The 19,323-nt window shown below is 36.6% G+C and overlaps 1 protein-coding gene across 12 annotated transcripts in view; it reads left to right on the top strand.

Moving 5' to 3' along the window:
• IMMP2L (inner mitochondrial membrane peptidase subunit 2) overlaps positions 1-19,323 on the top strand; it is an 879,044-nt gene that overhangs the window by 36,612 nt on the left and 823,109 nt on the right. For 7 of the 12 annotated variants that reach the window (XM_049642962.1, XM_049642957.1, XM_049642955.1 and 4 more), the window contains exon 3: positions 3,084-3,220. In XM_049642962.1, the coding sequence (XP_049498919.1) occupies positions 3,086-3,220 (135 nt within the window). In that variant the 5' untranslated portion in view covers positions 3,084-3,085. The other 5 variants (XM_049642960.1, XM_049642961.1, XM_049642956.1 and 2 more) reach the window with 2 other exon arrangements.

The following is a 19,323-nucleotide window of genomic DNA, read 5'->3' as shown; positions in this document are numbered from 1 at the left end:
CTCTGTCTCAAAAATAAAAAAAATAAACGTTAAAAAAAATAAAAAAAAAAAGAAAAAAGAAAAAAATATTCTAGTTTAAATACTTTTATATGCAGATACAAATTTACTTAGAAAATATAAAGTATTGTTTGTGAGAGTTTTTAAATGATATTATATCGTATGCCCAGCCATCTTTATATTCTCTACACTTAGCATTGGTGTTTAGCAGACAATAACTAAATGTTTCCTAAAGTGAAAATTAAAACAGGAAATAAATTGTACACATACTTTATCCAAAATGAACTTCATTTAGTTTCTTAAACTTTTTAGTTCTTATATTTTACTTTGCTCCTACACCTTCACACACGCTACCCCATGTGCTTGAAATGCCCAGGTCTCACCTCAAATGCTGTTTCCTTTGCGAGAACTTTGCTGATCATTTGCTGATGGAGGGACTTCCTTGCTCCATATTCCCATGCTCCAGGGCATGGCCTTTTTCAATGCTTATTTCCATTTAAAATATTTGTTTAGGGGCATCTTCCCTGATACACTGTGACTCCTTGAGAGCAAGAATCATGTCTGCTTTTCCGCCTCTGTATCCTTAGCACCTAAGTTATGGCCTTGTGCTTAGTAGGACCGAATAAACGTTTGAGAAGTTGAATTATGAGCATGTTTTTACTACTTTGGAATGCAATTCACAGGGATAACAAAATAACAGTGCTTTCATAGGTCCCTACTGCCTCTTGACACTTCCTTCTCTTCCCTCCCCTCCCCTCTCATTGCCCATCCATTTCCACTCCTGTCATTTTAACCTCCAAAATCTGTATCTTAAGTCTGATTATTACTATTATTATTTTAAGTAAGCTCTATGCCCAGTGTGAGGCTGGAACTCACAACCCCGAGATCAAGTCACATGCTCCACTGACTGAGCCCACAATGTGCCTCTAATTCCGTGTCTGTCGTGACCACTGTGGCCCAGCCTACCATCATCTCTTACCCAGGACCACTAGCATAATTTGGTCTCCCTGCATCTATCTTGTTCCATTCAACGAAATAGAACAGACTAAAATGATAGCCTATTACGTAGTAAGAATAAGAATTGTTTTGTGAAACTTTTCAGTTCTTATTTGCTGCATTTTGAGGGTATATGTGTAAGTTGTGTGTGTGTGTATGAGTGAGTGAGTACGCAGGTACTGAGTTGCTGTATAGATTGTATGTTCTTTCAAAACAGTTTGAAAGTCATTTTCCTATACTGATAATTCTGGAGAATTCTTTTGCTCTGTCATGATCATAAGACTATGTATTCCTCATTACCATGTGACCCTCTTTTGTGTCTTCAAAGGCAAAATTCCTTTAAAATAAAGTTGGAGGTGAAGTCTTTTGGATGAAGCTATTTGGAAATGATCCCATAACTACAACAATTTGGTTGTCACATAGGCAGTGACACCCTTTCTTCATGTGTTCCTCATTTCAAGTGTAAGTTATATAGGTTATTGGGTAAAATCTTCAGATATGAGTACCTGGACCGAATTTAACACTGTCCTGGTGTATGCCTTTTTGGTATATGCTTGGTCTGAATTGCATTTCTGGATCCTTTTGAACCTGCTCTCAGAAGGACAGAAAGAAATCTCAGGTCATCTTGGAAGCAAACTGAGCTGTAGGCTAAACAAAGCCTTGTGATTGTGTTAGGGAACTTTAAAGTTATTCTGATCCAGCCGTACACTGCAAAGAAGGAGGGGTCCTGAGACATCTAACTCACCACTCCTTTCTCCTCCTCCTTTAATATTGGGTAGCCCTTGTAGCTTGTCTAAGTAAGAACCATGGACAAAGTCATCATTTATCTTTCCCAACCATGAAGGTTCCTCATCTGTTGGTCTATGTTTGGCTCCATTTGGTCTGGTAGGGTAGCATATCTTGATCTCTCACTATTTTGTTTTTTATTGCATGAGACAGTTAAGGAATTGCTTATCCCTGGAAAATCTGAAAATTAGTCAAATGGATACAGGGTGAGTGTTGGTAATTATCTGTATTGAATTCACATGCTGGGTGAATTCACAAGGCTGGGTGAGAAGATACTTCAAGACTTTCTGTAAAGGCTTTTTTTTGTAGCAGTGCCTGTGGCCATGACTTGCCTGGATTGGGTGGTCTGTGTGGCCAGAGTGGAGGGAGCGTCAATGCAGGTAAAAACGAATGTGGCTTTGTTCTTTACAGCCCATGCTTCATGGTTTCTCATGTACAGCAGCAGGAATTCTGTATATTATTTCTATGATGGTACCTAAATCTTTCCTTTGATCTATCATAGATTTCATTGTCATATTATTTAGGATCAGTTTGGCTGCTATAACACAGACTCATAGCAGTGGTTTTTAATAGTTCAGATGTAAGCAGTGCAGCACACTTACAGTGCCTCCATGGTACTGGGGACCTAAGACCTTTCTATTTTGTTGCTTTGCTCTCTTTAACTTGAGATGGCTACCCCTACTCCTACTACCACCTTGTTATCATGGTATTGTAAAAAGAGAAACAGGAAGGGGAGGGCATATTCCTTTTCAGGGCACAGTGTGGAAGTTTATCAGTTTTTTCATATGCCATTCATCAGATCTAGTCACATGGTCACTCTTAGCTGCAAGGGAGTCTGGGCATCCATTTGTCCCATTAAAACTTCTGTGACTATTGAAGAGAACAGATGTCAGGGGTATAAGGAGCAGCTCCACCATAATAGTCAACAACCTGAAAGGATTTACTTTTTTAGAATGTTTATTTGTTTTCTAACTTACTGCTTTGTGAAGAGAAAATTTCCACTGAAGTCATCAAGTGGATTTCAAGTACAGAAAAAGAGTTAACCTGAGTTAGTGTATTTGCCTTTGGGATTTAAGTCAAATTTATTCCATAGCTAATAGGGATGGGTATGAAATATATTAAGAGATGAGGTTGCTTTTCCTTAACTCTTATTTTTCTTATGCTGGTTTTGTTTCTTTTCTTTCTTTCTTTTTCTTTTTCTTTTTCTTTTCTTTTTTTTTTTTTTTTTTTTTTTTTTTTTTTTTTTTTTTTTTTTTTTACCATTTTTGAGGCTAATTTCATGCTTGTTTTCTTTGCATTTTTAGGTATGGCACAGTCAAAAGGCTGGGTGAGAAGATACTTCAAGGCTTTCTGTAAAGGCTTTTTTGTAGCGGTGCCCGTGGCCGTGACTTTCCTGGATCGGGTGGCCTGTGTGGCCAGAGTGGAGGGAGCGTCAATGCAGGTAAAAACGAATGTGGCTTCATTCTTTACAGCCCCATGCTTCATGGTTTCTCATGTACAGCAGCAGGAATTCTGTATATTATTTCTATGCTGGTACCTAAAAAGTTTTAAAAATGCCTTGACCTGAAATTTAACTTTACTAATTTTTTTATAAGGTCTCTTATAAGGTTTATAAATAGAGGAGAGGTGAATAAAAATAATTATCAACTAGTTTTCTGTATCTATAGTTTTTTTAAAGTTTTTATTTTATTTTATGAATTGTAAGTAGAGATTCTAAAGAAGTTTTATTAAATGACACCATTTCCTATGGATATGGCCTAGGATTTTAAGATATTTTTATTATCCATATTTGAATCCACACTTAAATATCCTTTTAAGACCAGATTGTTAGTGTAGTTGCAGGATGGAGTTTGAATCAAATTCAGTTACTCTGTGTGTGTGTGTGTGTGTGTGTGTGTGTGTGTATGTGTGTGTAGTATATATACAATTATTATATATCTCAACGTTAGTGTGCATGTTGTGTGTATATATGTACACACACACCCCCTAAATATGTATATAAATATAAAATATGTACACAGTATATATACACATACACAAGTGTGCATATATAAATAAATATGTGTATGCATATATACGTGTGTGTGTATGTATGTGTGTGTGTGTGTATGTGTGTATATATATATATATATATATATACATACATACATACACTTTAGTAGATAGAAAAATCTAGAGTACTGGTCCCAGATATTCTGGGTGTGTTCTTTAAGCATGTTCCTGATTAAAAAGATTAAATGCAGTTTACATGGAAAGAATTTTTCAGTGGAGATTTCCAAAAGTTATAGGCAAATAGTCTTCTGGAATAACTTAGAGAAGACTTTGTTGTTCTAAAGTTGATGTCTAGAACCTAATTGTGTAAGCAAGTTTATGTAATTAAGAAGAATTTACATTTTGTAATATGATTTGTTTTCTTCTGTTATGAGCATCTATCAAGTTCATGCATTGTGCTAAATAGCTATGTAAAACAAGTAAAATGAATATATTAGCTTCTAAGAGCTTAACATTATACTTATTTTATTTTTTTCTTTTTGTTTTAGTGAAAACTAGTTAAGGACATAGGTATCAGCTTTGAGGAGTTAGAGTTTGCTTTTTTAAATGTAATTATTGTATTGAAAATCAGATCTTGTCCTGAGTTCTGATAGTCATTGTTTTGTCATACAACCATTACTATCTTGAAATAGATTTTTCCAGAACACAAAGACTTCTTACCTTGGATCTAATTATATTCCAGAGGATCATATGGCAACCATAGTATCCTAATCTTCGTGTTTTAGCCCAGAATATATCCACTGCACATCTATGCTCATGGCTTGTGCTGAGGACATTCAATAAAAAAAAAAATACAAGAAATTGACTGTATTATGAAAAGACAAGGTTTATCAGTTATGAAGGCAGTGAAGAAAGTGTTAAATAGTGTCATTCTTAAATGCCAGTCTATTGACTGATACTAAGTTTGCTGCAGATACATTTCTTATAGTGCTCCCTACCCTATTCCCAAGAAGTCAGATTTGTTACCTTGTAGTTTGCTTGGTATGTTATGTAGAATTTCCTTGGCTGTTGATGACAGGAAAACAGCTTGAATTGAGTTGGATATCCAGGAGAATTTATTAGAAGGCTTATTATGTACCCAGGAGGAAGGCAGAAGTGTGGCAATCGTCAGGGACAACTGGAACCAGGGATTTGAATGCGGCAGGGTGCTCCGCCTTCTCTGTTTCTACCGTCTGCTTCTGTCTACATCTTGGCTTTGTTCTCTCAGACCAGCTTTCTTCACAATGCACGGCACATGGCTGCTGGCAGCTCTCATGCCTTAAGATGCCTGATTTCATCACCACCTGAGAGTGATTTCTCCTCCTGCCTTAATGTCACTTTGAAAACTCTTGGGAAAGGACTGTAATTTATTCGGTTTTGGTCACATGCTCTTATCTATACAAATATAGATCACCTTTGTCCAGTGGGTTAAGGTGCCATGATTGGCTCTGCTTCAGACAGCTACACCCCCTAACCTGTGGCTAAGCTGAGTAAGAAAATGACAGTATGTATTTGAAGCACATTGTTCCACAGGCTTTCAGCTTTCAGGGTAAGGTAGTGGTGACATTACTCAGAAGAGAGGGTGTACTATTTTTACAATAAAAGAGGAAAGGATAATTTTGGAAGAGAATAAAGATGTATGTTTATTACAGTTGGGTCTGTATTTGAGTAATTTTAGACTACTTCTAAGTATAATAAATAATTTATTTATCATCTTAGTAGATAGTACTAACTCATAATTAAAATTATTTAGGAGCAGAAATTCTAGTAATGGGATATAGTGATTAATTAATTAAGCATTTTTGAAGACATCTTTGCTACTGTACAGCTTTGATGAACTGAACATGTTTAGAGCATGGGATTCAGCAGAATTTTTGACAAAAAATTTGAAAAAATTCTTGTCTTCACTTTTCTCTAATGACACAAGTACTAAAATAGCTGGCAGGGTCTGTGGGCATCTCTGGAAGTCCCTGAGCATCCCACAGGGACTACACCTGCTTTTATTGACTCTGAGTCCTGAAAATTATATCTGGTGTTTGGCAGTTGGCTGATTTTTTGTGAAGGAAGGGAATTCTCTGGATGTGTGGTGATGTCTTCTTATACCAGCCTGAGAAGCATGAGAGGAAGGTAGTAAAAGCAAGAGGCAAGAAAGAAAAGAACTGTAGAGAAGAAGAGGAAAGAAAATAACCTAGATCGGTTGGGTAACAGATGACGATGGAGAAAATGAGACAGCTGGCACAATGAACAGGAGACAATGAACAGAGTGGCATAGATGACGAGTAATAAGGAGACTCAAGACAGAAATGTATTCCCGGAAGGGGTTGATAGGCCCCTTTGTGAGACCTGCCTTGGAATTGTACCGTTGAATCCTGACACATTTCTGTGGCATGTTTGTGTGTAGCACCATGAGATATGTCATTTAGCCATCCATTCTGTATTTCAGTATTCACTGAAGGAACCTTTGCCATTTTGAAGGAATTTGTGTTGGTGTCAGTTATCAGTCTTGAGCACCATTCATTGTGTTGTGCTTTAGAATATCTGTGCATTCAGGTGGAAAGATCGTATCTAGTCATTTCTGTTATTTCAAATATATGAATCATTTTGTGACTCAGGAGGTCATTTTGAGATATGGACAGTAATGAAAAGCAGTGGTCACTTTGAGTTGGAATAGGGAGTCATTTATCAAATGGCTAGGAAGTGTGAGAAACACTATTTTAGGTGCTATAGTGGGGTGGCGAATCAGTACAGATTCTGTCTTCAGTGTACTTTTACTTTAGTAGAAGAGGTTCAGGGTTATTAATCCTGAATAATGGATACATTTTCAGACAAGAAGATAGCAAGCTGTAAGACATATTTGGCCAGTATCTAGTACATCCAGAAATGAAAACTCGGTTGGTTTAGGGTACTATTTTGGAAAATGGACCTTGGAAATTTTAATTCAGAACAGAACCAGCAAATGATACCTTGAATCCCTTTATTGTTGGCCACTGTACTATTACTATGACAATAAACTACCTTAAGTGTTCAGTTGCTTACATTCAGATATTTATTTCTTGCTCATGGGCCAGTAGGTTGACTGTAGTCAGTCTAGACTATGGGTTTGGTTCAGTCTGCTTCATGTAGCTTTCATTGTGGGATCTACACTGAAGGAGCCATGGCTACTTGAGATAGGTTCTTCTCATGGGCGATAGATAGCAAGATATCAGAGGGTGAGTGGAAATACTCAGAACCTCTTAAAGCCTCAGATCAGAACTTCTACTCTTCTGTTTACATTCCATTGGTCAAAGTAAGTCACATGCCAAAACCGAAAGTCAGTGAAATTGGGGGGTCATGGCAAAGTGATGAGGGAAGGAAAAATAGTGAAGAAGTAAGTGTATCTACCATACCCCCGATGACTCTAGGGATACCTGGTTGACTTCAGACATAACCTAAAAAGTTGCTTTTTTACCTAGGGGTCTGCCTAGAATGATCTTAGTCTTTTTGAAATCCAAGACTGACAAAATTAAAATATATTGAAATTTTGAGTCACTGAATTCTGGGAATGGATTGATCCATTTTTGATATCTTTAGGTTGAAAAATCACCTGGGGCTGATAGGACCATCACTTTAGAGTGGCTTTTGTTAAAGGTCACTCTGCAACTTGTAGACATGTTATTTAAGAAAATCCAAGGATTGAAAGATTGAATATCATTAAAGAGATATATAATACTAGTCTTATTAAATAAACACTGTTATAGCAACACTGGAAATTCACCTTGAGTAACAAATTTTGCATAAAAGCTTTTTTTAAATGGGTTTTAAGAATTCTGTTCACTTGGGATTTAATAAGAGAGGCTTGAGATTCAATAGGATTTCCTCTTACAAGAATCTTTACTTTTTAAACACTACTGAGTAGGTTAGGTTTTCCAATATTAATTTACAATTTATTAGGTGTCTGACTAGAAGGATAGAGGTGATCAAACGTGAGGACTCACAGCTTAGCTGAAGGTAAGTCATAAATGAAAATAAAGTTTTTAATGATATAATGACATAACTCAGTGGAAAATAGGATACAGTTTATGAAGCATTTGATTTTTTAAATAAAGTTGTATAAGTATATCCATTTTATTGGCTGAGATATACCTTTTGCAGTGCTCTGCACACAGGGAATGCTGGCAGAAATTATTCATACTGACCTATTCCCCTCTAGTGCACATGAATCACTTCTCCTGGTTGCTGAAAGGTTACTATGAAAGTGGATGCACTTTTTTTTTTTTTTTTAAGAAGCACCACATTACTCAACATTAATTTAACTCAGGAAATGAGGACTGATACTGCATACAGTTGAAACTACAGAGGGAATTTATGTTGGTGGAATGCAATTATTCAAATTAGAAGTTCAATCCCTTACTGAGGCTTTTAGAGTCAAAAAGGTGCCCTAGGAATAGTTTAATGACCTCACACCAAAGTTTTAGATTTTATTTGCGTGAGAATGCCTGCAGCAGGGTCACTCCTTCTTATAAAAGGTGTATGCCTTCTACATTTAAAATTAAGATTTACGACTTTAAGAAGTAAGCGAAAGAAAGAATTGTAGGTATCATTGTCCTGTTTTTGTTGGAATTGCTACAGAATGTTTCTATAGTGAACCGTCTTCTTTCCAGGTGGCATAGCCAGAGGGGAAAATACTTGAAAACATTACTCCACAATTCTATGTCTTGAGCTCAGATTTCAGAGAAAGATTTATGCAGAATGTATTAGAAAATCAAAGAATGGGATGGAAAGTAGAGTTTAATCAGCATTGAGCTATTTATTAATCGATAACATACATTCTTTGGTTCAAAATTGTCTTGACTTTCAGCTACCTGCAAATGATCCTGAAGAAACTGGTTTGTAATAAACTTCTTGGACTCGTTCTTGGCTTTTGCAGTTATTATCTTGTTTCCTGCTGAGTTTAAAATTAAAAGTTCTGTCAAAAAAGCAAGCAAAGAGGCTCACATTCTTTCTGTCTTTGCCACATTTATTTATTTTATTTTATTAAAAAAATTTTTTAAACCTATGGTGCAATTAATATTCAACAATTATCATTGGTTGTAACTATTATTTTGACATTCTGGAAGCTAGATACAAAAACAGACTCTTAAGGAAAGAGATATATTGTGATGTATGCGCCAGAATTTAATGTAGAGTTAGGGAGTTTTATGTTACCTGCTGAATTTGCACTTTGAAGATGCTGGGAACCATCCGGCACACATTTCCTGCAATGCTGAATGCTCTGCATTCTTACTCCCCTTGGTCGTCTGAGGCTGACTTTGGAGGAAGCCAGGAGCTTACCTGTGAGCTTTCTTCCCAAATTACCTTTGGCTTAAAAAATCTCACCTGAAGTGTTTACCCCTTAGGATGTTATACATTTTTATGTAGTTCTGCAACCTGTCATTAGTAGAGAATTCAAATAGATCAGTTTGTATTTATAGCAACAAACATATGTGATACTGAAACAGTTGGTGAGTGATAACTATAACGTCCCTTCATGGATTTTCTTCACTTCCCATGATAGAAGAACAGGATGCTTCTGTTTTATGTAGCCAGGGTTATATATCTGTTATTTGAACACTGACTTCATAACACTTTTTTTTAAATGTTGAAGTAATTTTAGACTTAAAAGTTTTAAGAGTAGTACAGAGAACTCCCATGGGTTCTGTACTCAGATTCATCAGTTTTCTATATTTTGCTACATTTATTTTATTCTCTTCCTTTTCCCCACCCTCTCCTTCTCTCTCTCCCTTTCCTTCTTTCCCTATCTTTCTCTCTCTAAAACATATATATTTATGTTTTTATGTGAACACACACATATGTATGCATATGTATACATACATAAAATCATTGTTATTGACCCATTTAATGAGACTTTTGTATATTCTTTTGAGTTATGATCATTGCTGATTGGAATATTAATGCTTTTCTTTTATGTAATTTTAAATTTAATACTTTATTCAGATTCCTACGGGTAGAACTCTTGATACATTATGGGATATTGACTTAAGTTCTAAACTGTACATTAAAAAACTGAGAGCAACCATTTGAGATAATTTACCTAAGCACACAGCCATCAAGTTTCACAACTGGTTTCAATTAACTCTGGCCATTTTACTAATAATAACTAATAAAAGTTGTGCTTTATTACTATGTTGTATAGCCTCCCTCTAATACTGCTCACAGAGATATTTTCTTCCATTTTACTTTTGTTTATGCAGTGGTGTAATTGGTAAGTTATTTAATTTTGGGATGGTTTTGTAGTACATTCGGAATTTAAACAAAGATAGAAATTAATCTTATGTTTTGGTGGGAGCTGAAAGATTTCAAACTTTAAAACTCAGGTTGATGGAAAATGCCTGATTCTAAACTGAAGATTATAAACTTTGTAATTAGACTTCTTAAAAGAAGGAATTAGATTTCACTTTTTGGAAATACAGCGAAGTAGATATCTAGAAAATATTCCCAATATAAAACTCATAAAAATTATAAATAAAACATTAAAAATCTTTTTAAAAATGTATAGTGACCTTGAAGGGAGGTAAGAGAAATGATCTGAGACCACAAATAAGGGGGAATACATTTCCAGAGTACTAAGTATGCATTGAAGATAGCAGATGTCCTATGGACATTTGTCATATCCTGGTAACTCAGAGTTTTTTTGTTTTAATAGCCGCATGGGGATCAGAAGACAAGGCCCTGAGCTCTTACAGGGTAGGGAGGTGGAACAGAAATTCTGAATAAATTCAGGATCATGGAGGAGACACATTTTTAGGGAATAGATACACTAAAACCCAAATCTGTTCTGCAAGAAAAATGTTGTAGTCTCTGAGCAGCAGAGAAAAGCTTAATTGGAACTGAGGTTTGAATTCACCTTCACTGCAAATGAAATACTCTCAATTGAGATTTTAATTCACTTTGTACTTGGGTTTAGTGCATCCTCAGGCACCTGGTGAAAGCCATCCCCAATCCTTCTGGGCACATACAAAGTTTGATGAACATGATCTCACAGTAAAAATATCACACAAGGAAATGAGCACTATCACAAGTGAGAGTCTGTAACAACTTTTAGCAGAATCAGATCTTAAAGACTAGGTAATAGAACTGTCAGCTGCTAAATGTGGTATGTTTAAACAAATAAAAGACAAAACTGAAAATATGAGAAAACACCATAAGATTATTTAAAATGGCCAAATTTTTTTTTATCACTTGTGCTTTAATTAATATATTTTTAAGGTTAAAAAATCTATAGTATGCACCACACAAAATTTTCAATGAAATGTGTAATAGCTGAGATTTACTTATAGTAGTATGGGAAGAGGAAGAGTGGAGTGGTGTTATAGATGAAACAAGATTGGCTGTGAGTTTGTAATAGTAGACCCTAGATAATGGGTAACATGGTAGGTAGTTCATTATACTATTCTGTTTACTTTTTTTTTTTTTTTAAGTTTTCATTTATTTATTAGAGAGAGAGAGAAAGGGAGAGAGAGAGGGAGAGAACAAGCTGGGGAGAGGCAGAGAGAGAAGGGAACAGAGGCTCCAAAGTGGGCTCCATGCTGACAGCAGAGAGCCCTATGCGGGGCTTGAACTCATGAACCGTGAGATCATGAACAGAGCTGAAGTTGGATGTTCAACTGAATGAGCCACTCGGGCGCCCCTCTCTACTTAAAAAAAAAAACAAAAAAAAACAAAAAAAAACAAACAAACCAGAAAACACAGTTTTCTTGAGGTATAATTTATATACCATTGAATTTATCCGTGGTGAGTGATTTAGCAATTTTTAATAAATTCATGGAGTTGTATTATCATCACCTTTTAGAACATTTTCGTTTCCCTACAGTGATCCCTCATGTCTATTTGAAGTTAATTCTTACTTTTACTTATGCCTTTTCTGGACATTTCCTAGGTACCTAGGAATGGAATTGCTAAGTTGTATGGTACATTTCAGCTTAATTTTTTTTAATGTTTATTTATTTTGGGGTGAGTGCGAGTGTGGAAGGGGCAGAGAGAGGGGGACAAAGGATCTGAAGTAGGCTCTGTGCTGACAGACTGACAGCAGTGTCTGATGTGGGGCATGAACCCACGAACTGTGAGCTCATGACCTGAGCCAAAGTCAGATGCTCAACCAACTGAGCCACCCAGGTACCCCTCAGTTTAATTAAAAAAAAAACTGCCAAACTAATCCTGGGGTGGGTGATGGTATGCTAACATGCCCTGCGTTCTTATTCTACCTCTTTGTAGAAGAGGAAAGTGAAGTGAATGTACCGGGTCTCACTGACACTGGGTGTGTCTGGAACCCCATTTCCCTGTTCAGCCCACTAACACTCTGGGGTCGGGGAAGTCTTTCCTTTGGTATTTGGCTGGATTAGGACAGGTATTATAAAAAGTGTTTTCTGTTCTCCTTGGCCATCCTTTTCCTGGCCCTTTTGCTAGGAAGTAGGCTTTTCTTTAAGGTTTTTGGTTCTCCTTCTTGGTGGTTCCTGGTTGCAGGCTTCTCCAGTGCCTCATCTAGGATATATGAGAGGCAAAAAGAAAATCCAGGAACTTGCCACCATGTTGTTCCTTAAGTCTTAATGTCCCTAGCCTCCGATCTGTCTTCTTTCCACCTTTCAGAGTCTTCTTATATTTGTGCATTGTATTATGTTTGGAATATTTTAGTTGTAAGAGAAAGGACTAGCAATGAATAGAAGTACTCCATTTTGGTCCTAGGCTATATGGTTTGCCTTCCTAGTAGTCAAGTGGGACTGAATTCTGGCTAATGGGAAGAGAATGAAAAGTGAGTTGCCATTTCCAGGCTTGGTCTGTAAAAGTCTTCTTTGTAATCCTTGCTCTCTCTTCTGTCTGCTGCTGGATGCAGAGGAACCAGTTGAAGACTCTGAGACCACAGGAGATGGTGGATCTATTAGATAGAAAGAACCAGGGTTTCTGAATGACTGGGTGTGGTAAATCTACTCACTACTGTGTTATATACTGAATGTTTGAGCTTTTTTTATAGGCAGTTAGCTTCATTTGGCTATATAGCAAGGCTTATTACTATACCTTTTCCTCTCTGCTTTTTCTTATGTTCAAGGTCAAAGAGAAGTCCTACCTTCTTCACACAACTTTCCCTAATGCCATCATTCACTTATTTGAAATCCTACAGCACTGTAAATTTAACTCATGATTATACATATTTTGTATTGTCCTCTGGTCTAGTTATTTCATGGGTTAATACTAACTGTACTTTGTAAGCTTCTAAAAGAAAAGGACCATATTCCTCTTACCTACCCATTCAGAGGGATGCTGAATAAATGCATATTAAATTCATTCTTTGAAGCATTGAAGTCCCTGAATAATTAAACCCTACAGAAATATGATGAAATGAAATTATCATCATTAGAATTTTTTTTTTATTTGACTTTGAGGGTGTTTCTGCACTCTTCACCTGAAAACTTTTTAGCTTCTTGATGAATCCATTATATTCTTTATGACAGAGGTTTTCAAACCTTTTTGCTTATGACTCATTAAGTGATATAGTGTTTCATTGTACACACATACACACAACTGAAATAAAAGTTTCATGTAACAATACTAAAACTGTAATTACCATCATTATGTGCAGTGCCCTCTGATATTTTCTATTCTGGTCGCATCCCATTAAATTGATTCTATGACTCACTCATTGGTCATGACCTGTAATTTGAAAATGCTGCTTTATTGCTGGAGGGAGGCTTGAAAGGGTGAAGCTGCTAAAATTGAGCTATAGCTAAGGGAATGGAGGGTGTTAGCTTTTGAGCCTGAAATTTTAAATGTGGGCTTATCTTAAGGGCTTTAAGCAATAAGTGCAATGCAATGGAGAAGGAGGTCCATGGTCTGAGAAAGCCCTTTGACAGTTAGTGTCATCCTTGGGCCTTTATTAATACCATCCTTGGGCTGATTCGTAAAGATTCCTGAGCTCCTTCCCAGATACCCGTGAAAATGGAATCATTACTAGGACCTTTGAATCTGCATTGTGACAAGCTCTGTAAATACACAAGTTTGAAAAAAAAAAATCAGAACTATGTATGGTGATGGATGGTAACTAGGCTTACTATGTTCATTTTGCAATGTACACAAGTGTTGAATCACCATGCTTTATGTCTGAAACTAATATAATATGACATCTCAATTATGCTTTAATAAAAAATACATTTGTGAAACTTCTTCTTAGAGAGAGTCCCAACTCTTGAGTAGGGCAAATTGGTGGGGTGTTTGCCAGACATGGGAACTGCTTTTGCTTCAAAAATTCTGATTGTCTTGGTTTGCCAAGCTTTTGAATTCTAATTTTTAATATTTTTAAAAAATATATTGTTCATTCTCCACCCATTTGTCTATTAAGTTATTCATCATATGCTCAACATCACTCATAATCAGGGAAATACAAATCAAAACAACGATGAGATACCATTGCACACCTGGCAGATGGCTTAAATTAACAACACAGGAAATAACAAATGTTGACAAGGATGAAGAAAAAGGGGAACCCTCTTACACTGTTGGTGGGAATGCAAACTGATGCAGCCACTCTAGAGAATGGCATGGAGGTTCCTCAAAAAGTTGATAATAGAACTACCCTATGGCCCAGCAATTGTAAGTCTATGTATTTACCCAAAGGGTACAAAAATGCTGATTCAAAGGAGTACATGCACCCCGATGTTATTAGCAGCACTATTGACAATAGCCAAATTAAGGAGAGAGTCCAAATGTCCAATGACTGATGAATGACTAAAAAAAGTTGTGGTATATATATATGTGTGTGTGTGTGTGTGTGTGTGTGTGTGTGTGTGTCTATAAAACTCAGCCATCAAAAAGAATGAAATCTTGACATTTGCAACAACATGCGTAGAGCTAGAGTATATTATGCTAAGTGAAAAAAGTCAGTCAGAAAAAGGCAAATACCATATGATTTCACTCATATATGGAATTTAAAAAACAGAGCAGATGAGCATAGGGGAAGGGGAACAAAAGGAGAGAGGGAAGGAAACCATAAGAGACTCTTAACTATAGAAAACAAACTGAGGGTTACTGGAGGGGAGGAGAGTGGGGAATGGGCTAAATGGGTAATGGGTACTAAGGAGGGCACTTGTGATGAGCACTGGATGTTCTATATATATATGACCAGTCACAAAATTCTACACCTGAAACCAATCTTACCATATAAGTTAACTATTTATTTATTATTATTTTTTAAAGTTTATTTATTTTTGACAGGAGAGGGGAAGGGCAGAGAGTGCGGGAGAGAGAATCCCAAGCAGGCTCTGGGCTATCCAGAGCCCGATGCAGGGCTCAGTTTCACAACTGAGACCATGGCCTGAGCTGAAATCAAGAGTTGGAGGCTTAACCAATTGAGCCACCCAAGCACCCCAGCTAACTAGATTTTAAATAAAAACTTGAAAAAAAAAAACCTGGTGAGAAAGTTTACTGTTTGAAGGCCATTTCCTCTGAGAACTTCAAAACTTTCTTAAAAAGAATCCATCACCAGGCGCCTGGGTGGCTCATTTGGTTAAGTGTCCAACTTGGGCTCAGGTTATGATCTCATGGTTCATGAGTTCAAGCCTCCCTGGAGCATGCTTCAGATTCTGTGTCTCCGTGTCTCTCTGCCCCTCCCCCTCTCATGCTCATGCTTTCTCTCTCTTTCTCAAAAACAAATAAACATAAAAAAAAATCCATCACCAATCAAAGGTAATAAATTTCTAAATTACTTTAAAATAACAAAGAAAATTCTCCTCATACATTTATGCTCAGTTTTAGCTGATTTTATTGCTTCTAATGCCTTGTATCAATGGTTATATAAATTTATAATATTTTTAATTTTTGATTTTTCTTACTAGTTTGTAAACTTTGTTTTTATTCTTTCTAGTTTTAGTTTTATATTATCTTGCTACTTTATTTTATATTTAAAAAAAATTTTAATGTTTATTTATTATTGAGAGAGAAAGAGCATGAGCATGGGAGGGTCAGAGAGAGGAAGAGACACAGAATCTGAAACAGGCTCTAGGCTCTGAACTGTCAGCACAGAGCCCAATGCGGAGTTCGAAGTCACAAACCGCAAGATCATGATCTAAGCTGAAGTCGGATGCTCAACTGACTGAGCCACCCAGGTGCCTCCTTGCTACTTTATTTTTAATTTTTCAATGTGTGTTGTGTACTTTGTAGCTTGAAAGTATTTATCTTTTGGGGCACCTGGGTGGCTCATTCGATTAAGTGGCTGACTCTGGATTTCATCTCAGGTCATGATCTCACAGTTTTTGAGTTCCAGCCCTGCATTGGGCTCTGCACTGGCAGTGTGAGGCCGGCCTGCTTGTGATTCTCTCTCTCTCTCTCTCTCTCTCTCTCTCTCTCTCTGCCTCTCCTCTGCTCTCTTTTAAGTAAATAAACTTCAAAAAGTGTTTTTCTTTTAGTTTTTTTAGTTTTTTTTTTTTTTTTGCTAGCTAACCTTCCTTTCTCTCTTTCTTTCTTTTCTTTCTTTCTTTCTTTCTTTCTTTCTTTCTTTCTTTCTTTCTTTCTTAACAATATAAACCATCTTTCATTTCTGTAGTTTTTTTAAATGACCAACAGGAAGCACAGAGTGTCAACTGAGAGAATGACCCATTCACTTAACATGGGAAATGTGTAGATTTTTACAGTAATGGCTCCTCCATGAATCACACCCCCCCTCATTGATTTGTAGAATTTCTTCCCACATTGTCTCAGGCCATGTGACTTGCTTTAACCAATTGAGCATTAACAGATGTTACTCAAGTGGAAACTTGGTAGGTGCTTGTGAACTGGGAACATGCAGGAAACTCAGGCTGTCCTGCTAGAGGTGACCTTGGAGAACAAGTGAAGCATCCTGTCCAAGAAGCCCCAGTTAAATGCCTGATGTATGAGTAGAGCTGGCTTGGCCTTTCTAGCTCTTTTTGAGTCACAGGTGATTGCTACCACAGGTTGGCTGGAATAGAGACTGGAAGAGGATCTGCCCTTCTGAGTGAAGCCCATGTTTCAGGATTATGAGTAAATAAATGGTCGTTCTTTCAAGACACGTAGTTTTGGAGTGGTTTTTTATGAAGCAGTAGGTAACCCAAATAAAAATATGGCATTATTAGTGAGGAAGTGCTGCCAAAATAAATTCTAAAATAGATGGCATTGGTTTGATGACAGACAACTGTTACTGGAAGCTGGAAAGGTGGTGAGTAAACTTATTGGAGACTGCAGTTGTGTCCATGTTTATGGCACTGAAACTGTTTGAGAAACTGTCACCTGCAGGAACTTGGAATATAGAAGGTATATTTACCAAATTCATGGATCTGGCTAAGGAGATTTCCGGGCATAATATTGACATTGTAAGTTGGCTTCTTAGAGCTTTTATATATATGGTATAGGAGGAGAGAAATAACTTAGAACAGAACTTAGAGGAAATACAAGGTGTCCAGGAATTTATGTTTTGGAAAATAAGACTATTTCTTTAGGAGTTTCTGGCAGGCAAAAAATTCTTAAATTAAAAGTGGCTTGGGGTAAATATCAAATCTTGACTGGAAGACTCTTTGGTAAGACCTCAAAAAGATTTAAGATATGATGTAGAAATCCGTTTAGCTAGACAAAAGATAATAAATGTGTAAGAATCTTAAGGGCTTTGTGCCATAGCACCCTGACACAAAGTAGAGAAAGGTCTAGTTAGAAAAGAGTTATGACTATATTTTTATGGGGGAACGGAGTGAATGTCAATGAGATGAATAGGAAGTCTACAGAGTTTTAAGGGACTTGAATTGATATATACTAAAAGGAATGGTCAAAATTTGTATGGAACCACAAAAGACCCTGAATAGCCAAAGCAGTCTTGAAAAAGAAAAACAAAGCTGAAGTTATCACAAGTCTATATTTCAAGTTATACTACAAAGCTATACTATAGTAATCAAAACAGTATGGTACTGGCACTAAAATAGACACATAGATCAATGGAACAGAATAGAGAGCCCAGAAACAAGCCCATGGTTATATCATCAATTAATTTTTAGGAAGGGAGGCAAGAATATACAATAAGAAAAAGACAGTCTCTTCAACAAATGGTGTTGGGAAAACTGAGCAACAACATGCAAAAGAATGAAATTGGACCACTTTCTTACTGCATACACAGAGATAAAGTCAAAATGGATTAAAGACCTAAATGTGAGACCTAAAACCGTAAAAATCTTAGAAGAGAGCACAGGCAGTAATTTCTCTGACATTAGCTCTAGCAACATTTTTCTAGATATATCTCATGAGGCAAGGAAACAAAAGCAAAAATAAACTATTGGGACTACATCAAAATAAGTTTCTGCACAAGAAACAATCAAAGCTAAAAGCAAACTACTGAATGGGAGAAGATATTTGCAAAGAACATGTCCAATAAAGGGTCAGTATTCAAGTATATAAAGAACTTATACAACTTCTCACCAAAAAACCTCACAATCTAATTCAAAAATGGGCAGGAGACATGAACAGACATTTCTCCAAAGAAGACATACAAATGGCCAATAGACACATGAGAAATACTCAACATCAGTCATCATCAGGGAAATGCAAATCAAAACCACAATGAGATCTCATGTTACACCTGTCAGAATGGCTTAAATCAAAAACACAAGAGACAACAAGTGTTGGCGAGGATGTGGAGAAAAAGGAACCCATCTACACTGTTGGTGGGAATGCAAACTGGTGCAGCCACTGTGGAAGACAGTGTGGCGGTTCCTCAAAAATTTAAAAATAGAATTATCCTACAATCCAGCAATTGCACTATTGGATATTTACCCAAAGAATATGAAAACACTAAATCAAAAAGTTATAGGCACCTCAATGTTTATTGCAGCATTATTATAATAGCCAAATTATGGAAGCAGCCCAAGTGTCCATCAATAAATGAATGAAGAAGTGGCATATGTACACACATATATGTATATATATGGCATGCATATATATATGTGTATATATATAATATAATTATCCAGCCATAAAAAAGAATTAAATCTTGCCATTTGCAATGACATGGATGAAGCTAGAGTACTATGCTAAGCAAAATAAGTCAGTCAGAGAAAGCAAATACCATGTGATTTCACTGATGTGGAATTTAAGAAACGAAACAAAGGGAAAAAAGAGAAAACCCAGGAAAAGACTCTTTGCTTTTAAATTTATTTATTTATTTTGAGAGAGAGAGCATGCGCAAGTGAGGAAGGGGCAGAGAGAGAAAATACCAATCAGGCTCCGAGCTCTCAGTGCAGAGCCTGACACGGGGCTCGAGCTCATAAATCATGAGATCATGGCCTGAACTGAAATCAAGAGTTGGATGCTCAACCGACTAAGCCATCCAGGCACCCCAACAGACTCTTAACTATAGAGAAGAAATTGATGGTTACCAGAGGGGAGGTGGGTCGGGGGATGGGTGAAATAGGTGGAGGGGATTAAAAGTACACTCATTATGATGAGCACTGAGTAAAATATAGAGCTGTTGAATCACTGTTTTGTACACCTGAA

The sequence above is a fragment of the Panthera uncia genome, chromosome A2 (assembly GCF_023721935.1).
Source record: "Panthera uncia isolate 11264 chromosome A2, Puncia_PCG_1.0, whole genome shotgun sequence".
NCBI classification, from domain to species: Eukaryota; Metazoa; Chordata; class Mammalia; order Carnivora; family Felidae; genus Panthera; species Panthera uncia.
The sequence above is the reverse complement of the archived record's forward strand: the minus strand, read 5'-3'. Positions and strand labels throughout refer to the sequence as shown.